Source organism: Hyperoodon ampullatus, assembly GCF_949752795.1.
Source record: "Hyperoodon ampullatus genome assembly, chromosome: 2".
Lineage (NCBI taxonomy): Eukaryota > Metazoa > Chordata > Mammalia > Artiodactyla > Ziphiidae > Hyperoodon > Hyperoodon ampullatus.
In genome coordinates, this window is record NC_136915.1 from 114,846,920 (window position 1) to 114,864,279 (window position 17,360).

Genomic DNA, 17,360 nt, shown 5'->3' on the forward strand with positions numbered 1-17,360 from the left:
CTGCCTGGGAGGCTGTTCTCGGACCACGGCATTCCTGGGTTGGACAGAGTCAGCTCAGCGTGGCTTCTCCCCACTGTTGTTGCCACAATACCCACTGCCTTTCCAGAGGCCGTGCTTAGGTAACAACTCAGGGGATACAGGCGCTTCTGCCTGGCCTGAGCTCAAAGCAGAGGCATTACAAGTATGTTCAAGATGGGACTTCCCTGGCAGTCCAGTAGTTAAGACTCCACGCTTCCACTGAAGGGGACACAGGTTCAATCCCTGGTCGGGGAACTGGGATCCTGCATACCCCGCAATGTGGCCAAAATAATAATAAGTTCAAGCTCAAGAAAAGCTAGCTCTTAAACGGAGGAAGGGCTAGAATCAGGCATAAGAGATAGTTTCTCAACAGTCAGTGAATAAATCACCCCTAGGTGGTCTCCCGGGGCATGAGAACAACTGCAGAACACTTTTCCCCATTCTCTCCTCTACTGTGGAGAGGGGCTCACAGGCAAGGAAGGTTTAGGGGAATATATGGTGACTGGTGAGAACAGAGGGAAATAAGGGATGGAAGCAAAGGTGTTCAAAAGGGAAGGTGCAGGGGGTGGGATATCTCTGTGGGAACAGGACACACAATCCCTAGAGCAAGGAGGCAGGAATTCAGCTCATTTGCCCAGGAGCCTGGGCAGTCAGGGCCTGAGTACCAACAGCAACCTGAGCTCATCCAGGTGATGGGAAAACAGACAACTCAGGGTGGCATTTGTTTTTATTAGAAAACCCCATTTGGTAAGAGCTTCCCTAAGCCAGCACAGAGACTGGGTAGCCTCCAAGAGTCCCATAGCTTTCATCTTATCTTCCACCCTCTTCTGAGAGGGGAGCTGGGGGGGACGGGGTGGTGTCAGGCAGTCTCTGAAGTGCCCCCTCCTGGACCCCTGAGAGAGTTCACATCGCCAGCAATGTACCCCGTGGCACCTCGGTGGTGCACCACAGGGCCCCTAGGCTCAAGGCAGTTGCCAAAGGCTTTCCTGTTTGTATGGCTTCACGATGGAACCAAGGAGGCTCTCACAGACTCCAAGGTCTGGTCCTTCGCTCTGGTTGAGAGCAGGGCAGGATCAAGGAGAAGGTGGCCAAGGGCTGAGGGAGAAGAGATTACTATTTGAGATACCCTTTGGAGTCTGGAAAGCACCTGGATTTCTTGGCAAGGGAGGACTGTGGAAGCCCCACTCAGTTCTTCTTGGTTTTGGGGGTGTCATATTTCCTCTTGCTGGAGTACCACAACAGCAGGGGGATGCCGATGGAAGGGAGAGTCATGACCCCGAAGGCTGCCCAGTCCAGCTGTGGAAGACAAAGGCCTTGCTTAGAAGTCTGGATTAGGGCACAGGAGGGGACCAGGAAGGAAGGGGTCCAATGAGAAAGAGAGCAGTCCAGCCCAAATTTTAAGCAGAACCTTCGCAGGAAGGTTCCTCTCTGGCTACTCTGGACACAGAATGGCTCGCTAAAGACCAATCTATATCTTTTGAGCTATGAAACCAAAGGTCTCACCTGACCCAACCCAATCTGGAAGAGAAGCTTCTCTCTTCCAAACAATCTTTGAGGAGGGAGATGCCCAGGAGATGCCCTAACAGTCAAGCCTCCTGCGACCTAACCCCTGCCCCCACCTCCAGCTCTCTCTTCCATTCCTCTGTCTCACATTCTGCTCTCTGGCCTCACTAAACTACCTGCCATTCCTGGATTGCACCATGCTTTTTTCTCACTTCTGAGCTACTCCCTCTTCCTAGGGTGCCTCCCCTTCCTTACCTCCTCTTTAATAAGTTAAACCTCCCTCCTCCAGAAAATCCTCCCCGACTCTCAAAGACCAGGTGAGGTGTTCCTGTTGCATCTCCTCCAGAGCCTTGTGTATGATCTCTATCACAGCACTCTTCCCCCACTGACTTGTGCTGAAGCCTCTATGAGCCCATAAGATCTTTAACGGAAGGGACTGTGTCTTGCGTTGTTTTCTCAAAGCAAAGCATAGAACTGAGCATGTAATTAGCAACCTCATAATTATTCCCTGAATTAATGAATAAATGAATCTCCTCATTCAGTACTTTAGGCAAACCTTCAAAGAATTCTCCCCTAGACTACACTACAACGAAGTTCCCATTTAACCTTCCCAATGCTCTGCGACTCTTTTAATCTAAGCAGATATACTTTTTTAATCCTCGAATTAGACCCAGGACTCCAAGATGGAGCTCTACTCAAGGCTGAGCAGAGAAAAAGGGCAGCTTTTTTTGGTTCTGGCAATTGTGATCTCATTGCCAAAAATCTCTAACCATGGTTAAATCAGGATATTTGATGGCTGTGTGTATCAGACATCAAAACACAGATATGACAAGAACCAACCAACTAAACATATCTTCTAAGGAAGCCAAAAGGTCCCAGAACCAAAAGCATGTTCTACTCCCAGGGGAATGACAAGAAGACTGTAAAGCTTACAAAATGGGGGGAGAATCTCCTATCAAACTCCCTCTGAGCCAGGATTCCTCCCTGTCCAGGTGCACTGGTAAAGCCAATCTGAAAAGCAGAAAAGAAGGGCATTAAGGCAAGTCTCCAGCTCTTTCTCATCTGGGAAAGGGCAGTTCCAACCAACCCAGTTCTAAGCAATAGATTAGTTCCCAAAGGCCCAAGAAAGCAACAAGATGAGGAAAAGTTTTTGAACTAGAGAGAGTTGGATGATTCTTAGTGTGTTGTAAAGATGAGTAAATTAGGAGCCAGGAGACACATGATGAGCATTTACTAAAAAAAGGTCGGACAGGTATGCAGCTGAAATTAAACCCAAATCCTTCTATCTTAGCCTCAGACTCTGGAAAGAGTTGCTCACCACCACTGGCCCCTCTGCCCTTGGCAATCATTTCCCCATTCCTCAAGTGGAAACACTCTTCTGTACCTCACAAGTTGACATGAGGCTCAAGTGAACTAATGAGAAGGATTCTGGAGAGTATAAAGCCCTACCCAAATGTACATTACTAGTGGAGGGGCTGTCTGTCCCACATTCCTTTGTCTTGGAGAGCAGGCCAAGAGTTTGAAGCGCATTGCAAACAACTTTGTTCTAAAGTGGCTGCTGAGCCTTTAATTTTGTGTCTTTTAACCCATCAAGGACCAGGTGGAACCAAAGAGTCTTAGAGGTGGTTCTAAAAGCACACATGATAGAAGGTATGAAAACATAACCAGGATTACAAGAATATGGTTCCACATGGTTTATAAAAAAAAGATAACTCAAAAAAAAAAAAAAAAAAGAAGATAACTCAGAGAGTGCACTGAATGTTTAAGACTCTTGGATTTCTTTTAGCTCTATGGTTGACTCTGTTAAGTCCCTTCCTTACTGTGCACTCACTAAGTAGCCTAAAGCCCACCTGTATTTATAAATTCATGACCCAAGCTTTTTGAGGGCTAGGACAGTGTCTTAATCTGCTTGGTATTTCCTAGCGTCTAGCACCTTGCAGGGGCTCAATAAATGTCTGCTGACCTTTACATCAATCAGTTAAGAGACTGGTTATCGCTGGGTTTCCATTCTATATGGGAAACAGAAAGAAATCTAAGACAAAGTCCCTTGCTTCAAGGAGTTTATAATTAAACTGGGAGATGGGAGTGAGGGAAAGACCTAGATACAGGAAAGAGAACGAATAAAGATGGTCAATAATTAAATGTTCAAGTGGCATAGACTATAAGAGCTATAGAAGTTTAGATGCAGTCAGTGACTGTTTAGTGAAAGAATGAGTAGGAAAGAGCGATATGAATTGTAAAAGCAGAAGACAGAATCAAGGAGACACAGCTCAGAGCTAGGTCTTGAGGCGGCTTTGGATAATGAAGCGGAGGAGAGAGAGTACAGAGAGTACTTCAAGCAGAGACCAAAGGCAAAGTGGAAAGAACGAGCACTGAGAGTGGGGGAGGTGCCACAGGAAGGAGCTTGGTCTAATTAGGACGGAGGGTCTTAGAGGGTAGAGAGAGGAAGGGAGAGGCAGAACACAGTGAGAATGGTGGAGGGTATGGCGAGAAGAGGCAGGAAACTCAGCCTTGCTGCAAGAAGCAGGGGCATTCTAAGCAAGGGAAAGACACAGACACAGCGGAGACCAGGAATCATCTGATGGCAGCACAGAAGACAGAGGGGAAGGACAATGATGGCAATAAACTGGGCAGCACATGACACTGTACAGATTAAAGGTGAAGCAGAAGGGAATGCTACAGTACTCCTCTCCCATTCATTTCAACTGCTTGATTCTGAGACTTTATAATTTGAAACATACTTCCTTCCTATGATGGTATCTCAAGTTTTTGGTCCTTCTTATCTTCCACAGAATTTAGCACCTGCTCTGGAGATTTTCTGCAAGAGTTTTCAAAGGAAGGCAGAGCTGAGCCCCATCCAACTAAGGGTTTGGGTAACTCACCACAACGGGCCCATCCTCCTGGGCCAGATAAGTAATAGTTGCTGAGGTGAAGTTGAAATAACCAGCCTTGAGAGGGCGCAGGACCACGGTGTGGGAGACGTTGCTAGCACTGACCCAAGAGTTAAGGAGGGAAAAAGATGAAGCTCCAGTTGTAACAAACTTTCAACTTAGGGACGAAACGCACCATTCACAAAAAGAGTTGCCAACACATGTAATTATTTCACATCTGCAATATACTACGAAAATAATAAACACGGGCTTTTTTCTAAGCCTGAAGTGTGTGGTATAATATGATGTCTTTCTAGCCAAGTCTTAAGGGGTCTATGACATACTCAGTATTGAGGTGTTTAAATTAAACTTTTAAAGCAATATAGGTTATGGATGAAAAATCAGTCACTTAAGGTCACAGAAAATCTTTCGCTGCCTAAAACTGCAGGAAGTTCTTGAAAATATAAAACAAACCCCCCCCAAAACCCAAAGAGAACACTTACCCTTGCCAGAAAATCTAAATATATTTTAAATCACAGGGAAAAAAATAATCTAATTCAAAACACTCAGGAAATAACCAGTAGATCCGAATAAGGGATTTATTGAAGAAGAGTCTTTAAAAGGTCACCCAGGGGATTTCCGTGGTGGTCCAGTGGTAAAGAATCCACCTTATGATGCAGGGGACGCGAGTTCGATCCCTGGTCAGGGAACTAAAATCCCACGTGCCACAACTACTGAACTCGTGCGCCTCAACTAGAGTCCATGTGCCACTACCTACAGAGCCCAAGCACCCTGGAGCCTGTGCGCTACAGCTAGAGAAGAGAAAACCCACACGCCACAACTAGAGAGAAGCCCACGTACCACAACAAAGATCCCTTGTGCCGCAACAAAGACCCGATGCAGCCAAAAAAAAAGTCACCCAGGTCCTCCACATTAGCATCCCACTGAATATTTTTTTTTTAAATAAATTTATTTATTTATTTATTTTTGGCTGTGTTGGGCCTTTGGTGCTGTGCGTGGCTTTCTCTAGTTGCGGTGAGCGGGGCTACTCTTCCTTGCATTGCACGGGCTTCTCACTGTGGTGGCTTCTCTTGTTGCGGAGCACAGGCTCTAGGCGTGCGGGCTTCAGTAGCTGTGGCTTGCGGGCTCTAGAGTGCAAGCTCAGTAGTTGTGGTGCACGGGCTTAGTTGCTCCATGGCATGTGGGATCTTCCCAGACCAGGGCTCGAACCTGTGTCTCCTGCATTGGCAGGCGGATTCTTTTTTTTTTTTTTTTTAATTAATTTATTTTTATTTTTGGCTGCCTTGGGTCTTTATTGCTGCGTGCAGGCTTTTCTCTAGCTGCAGCGAGCGGGGGCTACTCTTCCTTGCGGTGCGTAGGCTTCTCATTGGGTGGCTTTTCTTGTTACAGAGCTCGGGCTCTAGGCACGCAAGCTTCAGTAGTTGTGGCACTCGGGCTCAGTAGTTGTGGCTCACAGGCTCTAGAGCGCAAGTTCGGTAGTTGTGGTGCATGGGCTTAGTTGCTCCGCGGCATGTGGGATCTTCCCGGGCCAGGGCTCGAACCTGTGTCCCCTGCATTGGCAGGCAGATTCTTAACCACTGCACCACCAGGGAAGACCCCACTGAATTTCTTTTTCTATTTCTTTCTTTCTTTTTTTTTTTTTTTTCCGGGCCTCTCACTGTTGTGGCCTCCCCCGTTGTGGAGCACAGGCTCCGGACACACAGGCTCAGCAGCCATGGCTCATGGGCCCAGCCGCTCCACAGCATGTGGGATCTTCTCAGACTGGGGCACGAACCCGTGTCGCCTGCATTGGCAGGTGGACTCTCAACCACTGCGCCACCAGGGAAGCCCCTGAATTTCTTTTTTTTTTTTTTTTGCGGTACGCGGGCCTCTCACTGTTGTGGCCTCTCCCCTTGCGGAGCACAGGCTCCGGACGCGCAGGCTCAGCGGCCATGGCTCACGGGCCCAGCCGCTCCACGGCATGTGGGATCTTCCCAGACCAGGGCACGAACCCGTGTCCCCTGCATCGGCAGGCGGACTCTCAACCACTGCGCCACCAGGGAAGCCCTGAATTTCTTTTAAAAGCACCTTATACATCCTCACCCAGCCACAAACACCTGTCTACAGTCTCCCAATACAGAATGTTTTAGAACTTTATGACCTGAACTTCAGGAACCTCCTTCCTCAGGCCCACCCTAAATCATGCTCACACAATTCTCACCAGTCTCTCTTGCCCCATCTTATCCAGAGCGGTGACAAGAATGACCCTGCTGATTTGCTTCAACATTCCCCCCCTCCCACCCACCACCACCAGCCTTCACCACCCAGTGTCAAGAGGATACGGAGCAATTCGGTCCCATTTGACGTTGAGCATTCCAGAGACAATGCCAAAGTCTTCTGGAGGGAAGGAATCATCAGATAATTCCACATCTAATGCAGCACTAGAAAAGGGAGGAAACAAAGAAAGGTTAGTAATGGATATAAAAGTAAAGGAATCAGCAATCAAATCTGCCTGCCTGTCCTAAAAAATCAGAACTACAAAAGACAGATATGAGTCACAGTTATTTGGGTTTGTTGCACTGAAGAATCCCAGCCAAGGCCTGGATTCTGGGCACCAAAATACTCAAATATCTAGGAAAGAATGGGCCTAAATCCATTTTTGCCCCAATTTCTTCTCACGTGTGTGTGTGTGTGTGTAAGGAGGGGAAGAGGAGCAAGATGCATGTGGAAAAGAACATTAAAGGGAATAAAGTTAAAAAAAAAAGACCAAAAAAATGCTAATGAAAGAAAGGAAGCTGAAACTAAACCCCTGAGGTAACGAAGGATCATACATTTTCTGCCTTCTCATCTTCCTCTCCCTGTTTCATCACAATTCTTGCTTCTTCCCCACTCTGAAACTCTTCCAGCTCAAAAGGTGGAAGATGGTTCCCTGTAGCTTAGGTAAGAATTTCCTCCTCTTCCAGAAGTATATCCAGCAGTATATTCATTCACCCATGATATCTGTTGCTGGAAATCTCCCAAAGATAAATCACTGCTGGTCCCTGTTCCCAGCTGGGAAATCTAAGAAGCCTGAAAAGGGCCCAACCTATAGCTCCAGGGCCTCCTTACCTTGAGCCAACATTGTAGATGTTGTACTGTAGGGTCAGGTCTCGCCCCTCCACGGCATATCTATTCAGCAGTGATTTGGAGGCCAAAAGCCTGGCTCCTTCCTCTGCTTGAGTGACAGCAAATAGAGCCAACACCAGGAATGCCAGCAGCCTCATCTTTGGAGAAAAAAGCAAAGTGAGCAGTCAACCCAAGCCTGTAAAACCAGCAAGAGCTTCCTGACAGCCCTTTCTTACAAAGTCTATCAAAACTCTTTTGAGCTTATCAAAGCAGCAGCCCCTTCTACAGAGCAGTCTCTAAGCCATCAGCGCCCTGGGTGCTCCCCAACTGGTGCGATCTTCTGAGAGGACTGCATGTGACCAGACTCCTTGGGCCGCCGGATTTCGGCCGATCTCGGACCTGCAACAGCCTCTAGCTTTCCTTCACGCAGGAGTCCCCCACGGCTGCTGCCTTCCCGCTGCTCCCCCTTCTCCACCAGGTTCCCTGTGATCCCACGCCGCACTCGCAGGGTCCTCCCCCACGCCCCTGTATCCCACCCTCCATCTTTCCCCCGGGATCCCATTCGTCCTCGCCCTCCACATCCCTTTCTGGGGCCCTCCGAGAGCTCAGTCCGCTCTGCCCCCTCCCCTCCTCTTGCCAAGACTACACGTCCTCCCGCCGGCATGCCCTCTCTCCTCCCCGCCCTCCCCGAGCTAACACTCAGCCGCTGAGTGTTGTGCGGACGTGAAACTCCCCGGCTCCCGCTGGCACCCCCAGTGCCTCGGGACTGACCGTGCGCACCCTCAAAGCCTTTCGTGGGGGGTGGGGGGGGGGGGCGCCAAAACCGGAAGGGAGCGTCAGCACCCGAAAGACCGGACGTAAGCTCTGGCCGGAAACTTTGGTGCTCTTCCCGATGCCTTCTGGGAGTTGTAGTTCATAGACAAGCCCCACCTTTCCCTTTGTAGTACCCGCCCGCCTCCGGGATGCGACAGCTCCGGGAACAGGCTTGTGTGTGTATTCTCCACGCTCTTCTTTCTTTCTTTCCTGTTCTTTCTTTCACGCTTTTATTATTCTGCAGTCTAGAGTGACTTTTCAAGCTGGCTTGCCGTTACTGTAGATGACTAGCCCCTGATTAAGTGCTTTGCGGAACTGGCAGACCTAGAGATTAGGGTCATCTATGTAAAGTGTACTGTCGAACTAGGAATTAGAGAAAAGCTATTTCTCTCGAGGCTATTCTTCGTATTCCCAGGCGAGAAATTTAGTCATCCTCTATATCCAATAAGTCACCAAGCCCTGAACTTTCTTTAAAAGCCCTTTAAGGCCCCGCAAAAGTAGATCCTTTCTTCTCCATTCCCACTGTACCCGCTTTAGTTCATACACATTGCGGTTGCTGTTTTTCATTGCTGTGGTCTCGCTTTCTTGGGCCTTTCCCGGCGCATTTCAATCAGCTACCAGAAAAACTTCCCTAAACAGCATTTTGAACAGTAGACTCTATGTTCAGAGGATGGACTGTGAAGTTAGGCAGTCATGAATTCAAGTCTCCCTTCGGTCACTTGCTGTTTAGGTAACCTTAAGGCAAGTGTTACTCCTTTAAAAAAAAAAAAATATATATATATATATATATATATACACACACACACACACATATATTTATTTATTTATTTGACTGCGCTGGGTCTTAGATGCAGCAGGCGGGATCTTCATTTCGGCCTGAGGGATCTAGTTCCCTGACAGGGATGGAACCCGGGCCCCCTGCATTGGAAGTGCGGAGTCTTAACCACTGGACCACGAGGGAAGTCCAAGTGTTACTTCTATAAGCTTTGGTTCCCAAATCTGTGAAATGAGATAATTATAGTATTCTCAAAATGCTGGATGATCAAATAGGATAATGTATATAAAACTCTTAGCATATTGTCTGGCACATTTGTGTGCTCAATAAATGGTAACTATCAATATTGCTATTATCCTATCTCTGCATTGTGGCATTCCTTCATTCAGTATGCACTTATTGGGCACCTAATTTGTGCTTAGTACTGTTCTAGGTACTGAGGACACAGTGATGAACAGGACAGATAAGGTTTCTACTTTCTGGGGGCTTAACATTCTTGTGGACTAATACACATCACCTGTATTTGTTTTAGTATCTCCCCCCATTCACCACCTCCCTGGCTAGAGCTCTTTGAGGACAGGTGGTCTGTTTTCCATTGCTTAGTGTCATGCCTGAGCACACAGGACATACTCCAGGAATGAATAATAACAAATTCTCTACACACAACCTTCAGTCTGCTCCTACTTCCTTTGTGTGTGGCTTCCTTCAAATGCCCTGTTGCCTCTTTCCTATCCAAATCCAAGCCCTCCTTCAGGGCCCCGCTCTAGTCTCATCCCCGCTGGGAAGCCTTTCTTGGCTTTGCCAGACTGCATTGCTCTTTTATAGCACCACAGATTAGTAATTTTTTTTTCTGATTGTTTCTGATCTGGAAACTCTACTTTCATGATTAGATGCTATTTCTCTAGTATATACTTATCCAAAGGTCCTGCAGCAATGCTGAACACACAGAGGTGCTCAAGAAACACCTGCTGATTGGAGGAATTTTCATCATCTCCGTTTACAGTCTCCCTAGTGGAATCTATTCTGACTAGAGGAGAGATTTTGAGAGTCAACTGCTGGGAATTCCCTGGTGGTCCAGTGGTTAGAACTCCACGCTTCCACTGCCAAGGAGAGAGAGAGAGAGAGTCAATTGCTAAGGGAAATGTTTCTGTTGAAAGACTTCCAAAAGAATACAACTTCTTTCTGCCATCCTCAAGAGGACCCCAAACCAAGAGATTAAGTAGAACTTTGTTAGATGTGCAGAGAACTGTGTGCCAGGAACAGAGGCATGCAGAGCTAGGCTGCTTACTGTGCCCCCAGGATTGTGTCACTGGTTTTAGGTCCTATTTCCTGGTGTTTAGGACAGACCCCAAGCTGCCCACTGACCTCTCTTTTGGGATCTGCAACAAGAGGGCCACCAACAGAGTGTGTGACCAAGCTGAGAAGGAAGTGGCAAGCTGCTTTCTTGCCAGAAAGGTAAGCACCCAGAAATAGGGCCTTGCTGACAAATCTAGGGGCCTCAGATGGGCCTCCGTTAGCTAGAAGTGGTAAAGGAGTGAATATGAGCCATGCCAGTTTTCAGGTAACATCCAGAATCAAAGCTGTTACAGTAACTTTGCAACAATAATTTTTTCTCTTTTACATTCATTTTTTTAATTGTGGTAAATATACATAACATGAAATTTACTATTTTAACCATTTAAAATGTACATTCAGGGCTTCCCTGGTGGCGCAGTGGTTGAGAGTCCACCTGCCGGTGCAGGGGACACGGGTTTGTGCCCCGATCCGGGAGGATCCCACATGCCGCGGAGTGGCTGGGCCCGTGAGCCATGGCCGCTGAGCCTGCATGTCCGGAGCCTGTGCTCCCCAACGGGAGAGGCTACAACAGTGAGAGGCCCGCGTACCACAAAAAAAAAAAAAAAAAAAAAAAAATTGATGCAAAATGTACATTCACATTGTTGTGCAGCCATCACTACCTTCCATCACCAGAACTTTTTCATCTTCCCAAACTGAAACTGCATACCCATTAAACACTAACTCTCCTTCCTCCTGTCCCCAGCCCCTGGCAATTACCATTCTACTTTCTGTCTCTGTGAATTTGACTACTCTATATACCCCATGTAAGTGGAATCATACAAAAAATCATTTTTAATTTATATAAATAATACATGCTTGGGCTTCCCTGGTGGCGCAGTGGTTGAGAGTCCGCCTGCCGATGCAGGGGACACGGGTTCGTGCCCCGGTCCGGGAAGATCCCACATGCCTCGGAGCGGCTGGGCCTGTGAGCCATGGCCGCTGAACCTGCGCGTCTGGAGCCTGTGCTCCGCAACGGGAGAGGCCACAACAGTGAGAGGCCCGCGTACCAAAATAAATAAATAAATAAATAAATACTTAAAAAAAAAATCAAACAATACTGAAATAGTGAGTATAAATGTCAGGATGCAAACTTAGATGTCCAAGAAATGTTAACTTCCTTACTTTTCTACAATCAAACCCAATTTCTGCTTCCAGCCCCTTTTCCATCAGGTAGTAAGGACTTAAATCCCTGTTAATGTAGGGACTACCCAGCCATTTTCCTCCAATGGTGCCTCTAGTTTTCTAGAGGGCTCCCGATGTGCCACAGGCATGGGGTGGGGAGGGGATCAGGGACTTCTGGTGCTTGGTCATCAATACTTTTCCTCTCTGGTGGCCACTGAGACATCTGGATCCTGTCTGCTCTTGGGCTGTGAGTTCACACAGAGTGCAGGTGCATCCCCCTCAGCCTTATCCCAGGCCTTCCCAGGCACAGTGCTCCTCTCTCTCCCTCTTCCTTTCCCTCTACTTTCCGTGCCTCTCTGGAGCCATAGGGAACTCGGTTGAGCTCTCACAGGCCCTTCACCTCTTCCTTGCTATTATTCAGTCACTCCTCAATTCCACGAACCAGCCTGGGACCTGGGATGAGCAGAAATCCTGAAAAGTGTCCCAGACCCCCTACCTGGGCACAATGTGCATTTTTGGGAGCAGGCACAAGACTCCTCTTGCTCTTGGATTCACCAACCCATTTGGGTTTTTCCTTTGCCATCCCCTCCAAATCCCAAACTATGTCAAGTCGGAGCTAGCAGAGCCTCAGAGCTCTTCTGAGGGATTTATCCACAGATAACTAAGATCCCCTCTCTCCTGTTCTCTCCTCTTTCTTTTCTTTCTCCCCAGTTTGGTTGAACTCTATCTAGATGAAATCAGTTGGGTGAGGGGATAGAAGTGATGGAAAACCGGCCCTAATGTCTCTAGTATTCCTTCAACAAAAATTTACTGATCATTCTCCAAAGTGCCAAGCAATGTTCTGGGCCGTAGGGCAAGAGCAGTGGACAAAACAGACAAAATCTCTGCCTGTCTCTCAAAACAGACAGAATGCCATGCCTTTCTTTCTAATGAGGCACTGTCCCATAGAACTTTCGGTGAAAATGGAAATGTTCTATAATAGCTCCATTGTCCAATATGTTAGCCACCAGCCACATGTGGCTATTGAGCACTTGAAATGTGACTGGTCAGACTGAAGAACTAAAGTTTTTAGCTTTATTTCATTTTAACTAATTTCATTTTAAGTTTGAATAGCCACACATGGTTAGTGGATGGGACAGCACAGCTCTTATATATCCTGACACCTCTCTGGCCTTTGGCTTTGAATTCCAAAAGGCCAGGGTTTTGATACCCAGTAAACCTTTTCTCTGCTTTTCTTCTGAAACAACACTTCTCCCCATCACTGGGAGAACTCACTGTCTGAGGTACAGCATATTGGACAGCTCCCAGCGAGTCCCCAGGAAATGCCCAGATCTTGACTGATTCCACTGAGTGCCTGAACCCAGGGGAGACACCTTCCCTGTGGTAGGTGCTTCTGGGTGTACAAAGCACAGAGTGCTCCCCTTCCTGCCCTCCCCCTTACTCCCAGTCTTCCAACTCATTAAGGGGGAAGGAAGCTGCACTTCCTTTGGAGGGCTAAAGAGAGCCAATAGGAGAGTGTGGTATGAAGGACTCCTGTGTCTCCCTTAGCCCCTTCGCCTTTTTTTCCCCCCAACCGCACCCTCATCTCTAGGAATGAGGAGCTATTTTAGCATAAGAGCACATCATCCCTGTGCTCTGAGAGACGGTCTCTATGAGCAAGAGAATGGCTTGTTGGATGGTTGGTTGGTTGGTTTGCAGATGCCACACTCTGAAGAAGACATGGCTTGATTCACTGTGAGGCCCCCAGGAAGCAGTCAGAAATAGCAATCCCCACACGTTACCACAGAAAGAAGCAACAGAAAGAAGTAGGGCCTGGGACTTCCCTGGTGGAGCAGTGGTTAAGAATTCACCTGCCGGGCTTCCCTGGTGGCGCAGTGGTTGAGAGTCCGCCTGCCGATGCAGGGGACACGGGTTCGTGCCCTGGTCTGGGAGGATCCCACATGCCGTGGAGCGGCTGGGCCCGTGAGCCATGGCCGCAGAGCCTGTGTGTCCGGAGCCTGTGCTCCGCAACGGGAGAGGCCACAACAGTGAGAGGCCCGCGTACCGCAAAAAAAAAAAAAAAAAAGAATTCACCTGCCAATGCAGCGGACACAGGTTCGATCCCTGGTCTGGGAAGATCCCACATGCCGCGGAGCAACTAAGCCTATGCGCCACAACTACTGAGCCCATGAGCCACAACTACTGAAGCTGCACACCTAGAGCCCGTGCTCCGCAGCAAGAGAAGCCACCGCAATGAGAAGCCCGCGCACCTCAAGGAAGAATAGCCCCCACTCGCCGCAACTAGAGAAAGCCTGTGCACAGCAACGAAGACCCAATGCAGCCAAAATAAATTCATTAATTAATTTTTTAAAAAGCTTAAAAATAAAATAAAATGTCACTTCAAAAAAAAAGACGTAGGGCCTCAGTGGAAGGACTGAAAGTAAATAAAGAAAGGAAAAAATGGACTTCCAAGTATCTGCTCCAGGCTGACTCTAGAAGGCAACATTGGGGGAAAAGTGAATCCATACATGTCCCACCTCTCAGGCCAGGAGTCTATGTGTGTTAATGACCAACTACTAATGGGTCTGTTTTCTTTCAGATAATAAACTGTGCCCACCCATTCACTCTTCCAGACACCAGGGCATGACTGGCAGTGTTGGCGAGCTCCTGTTCTCTGCTCCCACTCAGCTACTGCACCCACCATGCTTTCGTAAGGTGAGTTGTCACCAAGTGTGTTCCCTCACTGGATGGTGAGCATCTAGAGGGCAGGGACACACCTTGAGTTTGTTGAGTGGCTACCCTATAGATAGCTATTGAACAGAACTGAGTGATGGTGGGAAAAGAAAAGCAGTGCAGCTGACCACGCAATAGTTAGGTTTGGCTGGAAATGGAGGAGAGGTGGGAAAAGAAGGCCAGGTTAAAGAGCCGAGAACATTGTCTAGCATGCCCCCACGCACAAGTTTTTATTCTGAAAAACTTGAAACCTATAGAAACTTGAAAGGTTGGCTCAATTAACACCTGTATGCCTTTCACTTAGATTTACCAGCTGCTAACCTTTTGTTCATTTACTTTCTCTCTCTATATATAAACTAATATATGTGTGTACACAGACACACACACACACTACCCATTCACTTATACATTTTTTGGAACCATTCAAGAGTCAGTTGCACATCATGATACTCCATCCCTGTGTGTGTCAGCATGTATCTCCCAAGAACAGGAACATTCTCTTCCGTAACCCCAATAACATTGTCACACCCAGGAAGTTTGACACTGATAAAATACTATTTTCAGATAGAATCCATATGCAATTTTTGTCAAAATGCCCTTTAAGACTTTTTTTTTTTTTTTTTGTGGTACGCGGGCCTCTCACTGCTGTGGCCTCTCCCGTTGCGGAGCACAGTCTCCGGACGCGCAGGCTCAGCGGCCATGGCTCACGGGCCCAGCCGCTCCGCGGCATGTGGGATCTTCCCGGACCGGGGCACGAACCCGTGTCCTCTGCATCAGCAGGCGGACTCTCAACCACTGTGCCACCAGGGAAGCCCACCTTAACCATTTTTAAGTGCACAGTTAGCAGTATTGAATACATTCACATTGTTGTACAAACATCACTACCCCCATTTCCAGAACTCTTTTCATCTTGTAAAACTGAAACTCTATACTCATTAAATAATAGCTCTCCATTTTCCTCCCCCTCCAGCCCCTGGCAACCACCATTATACTTTAGGTCTTTATGAGTTTGACTACTCTAAGTACCTCATACAATCATACAATATTTGTCTTTTCTTGTGACTGGTTTATTTCACAGCATAATATCCTCAAGTTTCATCCATGCTGTAGCATATTACAGAATTTCCTTCCTTTTTAAGGCTGAATAATATTCCATTGTATGTATGTACAACATTTTGCATATCCATTCATCCATCAGTGGACACTTGGGTTGCTTCCACGTTTTAGCTATTGTGAATAATGCTGCTATGAACATAGGTGTACAAGTATCTCTTTACAACCCTGCTTTCAATTCTTTTGGGTATATACCCAGAAGTAGAATTTCTGGATCATAGTGATAATTCTATTTTTAATTTTTTGAGAAACCACCACCATACTCTTTTCCATAGCAGCTGTACCAGTTCAAATTCCCACCAACAGTGCACAGAGTTCCAATTTCTCCACATCTTTGCCAACACTTGTTGTTTCCTGTTTTTTTTGTTTTTGTTTTTGTTTTATAGTAGCCATCCTAATGGCTGTGAGGTGGTATCTCACTGTAGTTTTACTCTGCATTTCCCTAATAATTAGTCATCTTATCACGTGCTTATTAGCCATCTGTATTATCCTCTTTTGAGAAATGTCAATTCAAGTCCTTTGCCCATTTTTGAATTGGGTTGTATGTTTCATTGTTGTTGAGTTTTAGGAGTTTTCTATATATTCTATATATATTTCTATATATTCTATATCCCTCATCAGATATATGATTTGTTGTGGTTTTTATTTCATTAATTTTTTTTTTTTGGCTGTATGCGGGCCTCTCACTGTTGTGGCCTCTCCCGTTGCAGAGCACAGGCTCCGGACGCGCAGGCTCAGCGGCCATGGCTCACGGGCCCAGCCGCTCCGCAGCATGTGGGATCTTCCTAGACTGGGACACGAACCCGTGTCCCCTGCAGTGGCAGGCGGACTCTCAACCACTGAGCCACCAGGGAAGCACAATTTTTTAATAATAGTATACAACCTCATGAGTTAATGGTGAGATTTGTTTTTAATATTTATTATTTATTTATTTTGTCTGTACCGGGTTTTAGTTGTGGCACACGGGATCTTTAGTTGCAGCATTTGGACTCTTAGTTACGGCATGCACAAGGTATCTAGTTCTCCGACCAGGGATCGATCCTGAGCCCAATGCATTGGGAGCGTGGAGTCTTACCCACTGGACCACCTATTTCATTAATTTTTGCTCTTCTCTTTATTTTTCCATCCTTCTACATTCTTCGGGTTTATTTTGCTATTCTTTTTTTAACTTTCTGAGCTGGTTGCTTAACCCATTACTTTTCAAACTTTCTTCTTTTCCAATATATGCATTTAAGGCTACAAAATTTTCTCCACATACTGGTTTAACTGCCTCCTATCAGTTTTTACAGGTAATTTTTATTATTTAGTTTTTATTTTTTAATTTACATTGTTATTTCTTTTTTGACCCATGGTTTACTTATTAGTATATATCCTTATTTCCAAAAATCTTGGGTTCTAGAAAACTGCATTATGATTAGAGGTCATACTTTGTATTATTTCTGTCCTTTAAAATTCATTGAAAATTGCTCTCTTTTTTCCAGCATATATTTAATGTTTGTAGATGTTCCATGTATGCTTCAAAAATATATATATATATTCTATACTTTATTGGATGCAGCATTATATGTATTGTTTTTCACTGAAACTAAGATGCACCCAATATTTTTTTGCTAGGGTTGCCTTTAAAAAGTACCACAAACCAGGTGGCTTAAACAATAGGAATTTACTGTCTCACAGTTCTGGAGGTTAGAAGTACGAGACCAAGGTGTTGGTAGGGTTGGTGCCTTCCGAGTGCTGGAGGAAGAATATGTTCCATGCTTTTTCCGTAGCATCTGGTGGTTTGCTGGTAATTTTTGGTGTTCCTTTGCTTCTACAAACATCACCCTGCCTTCATCTTCAAACGATGTTCTTCCTGTTTGCCTGTCTCTGTCCAAAAGTCCCCTTTTTTAAAAAGGGACAAGTCTAATTGGGTTAGGGGCCCACCCTACTCCAGTATAACCTCATCTTAATTAATTTCATCTGCAATGACCCTCTTTCCAAATAAGGTTACATTC

The 17,360-nt window shown here is 46.4% G+C and overlaps 1 protein-coding gene across 1 annotated transcript; it reads right to left on the reverse strand.

The window, feature by feature from the left end:
- Positions 1-727: 727 nt before the first annotated feature.
- SSR2 (signal sequence receptor subunit 2) lies at positions 728-7,654 on the reverse strand (the record flags this gene model as incomplete). Its single annotated transcript, XM_079698416.1, has 5 exons — positions 728-1,314; positions 2,455-2,532; positions 4,404-4,512; positions 6,734-6,832; positions 7,500-7,654. The coding sequence occupies 5 exons, from the start codon at positions 7,652-7,654 to the stop codon at positions 1,204-1,206; spliced, it is 552 nt and encodes a 183-aa protein (XP_079554542.1). The 3' UTR covers positions 728-1,203.
- Positions 7,655-17,360: the final 9,706 nt, after the last annotated feature.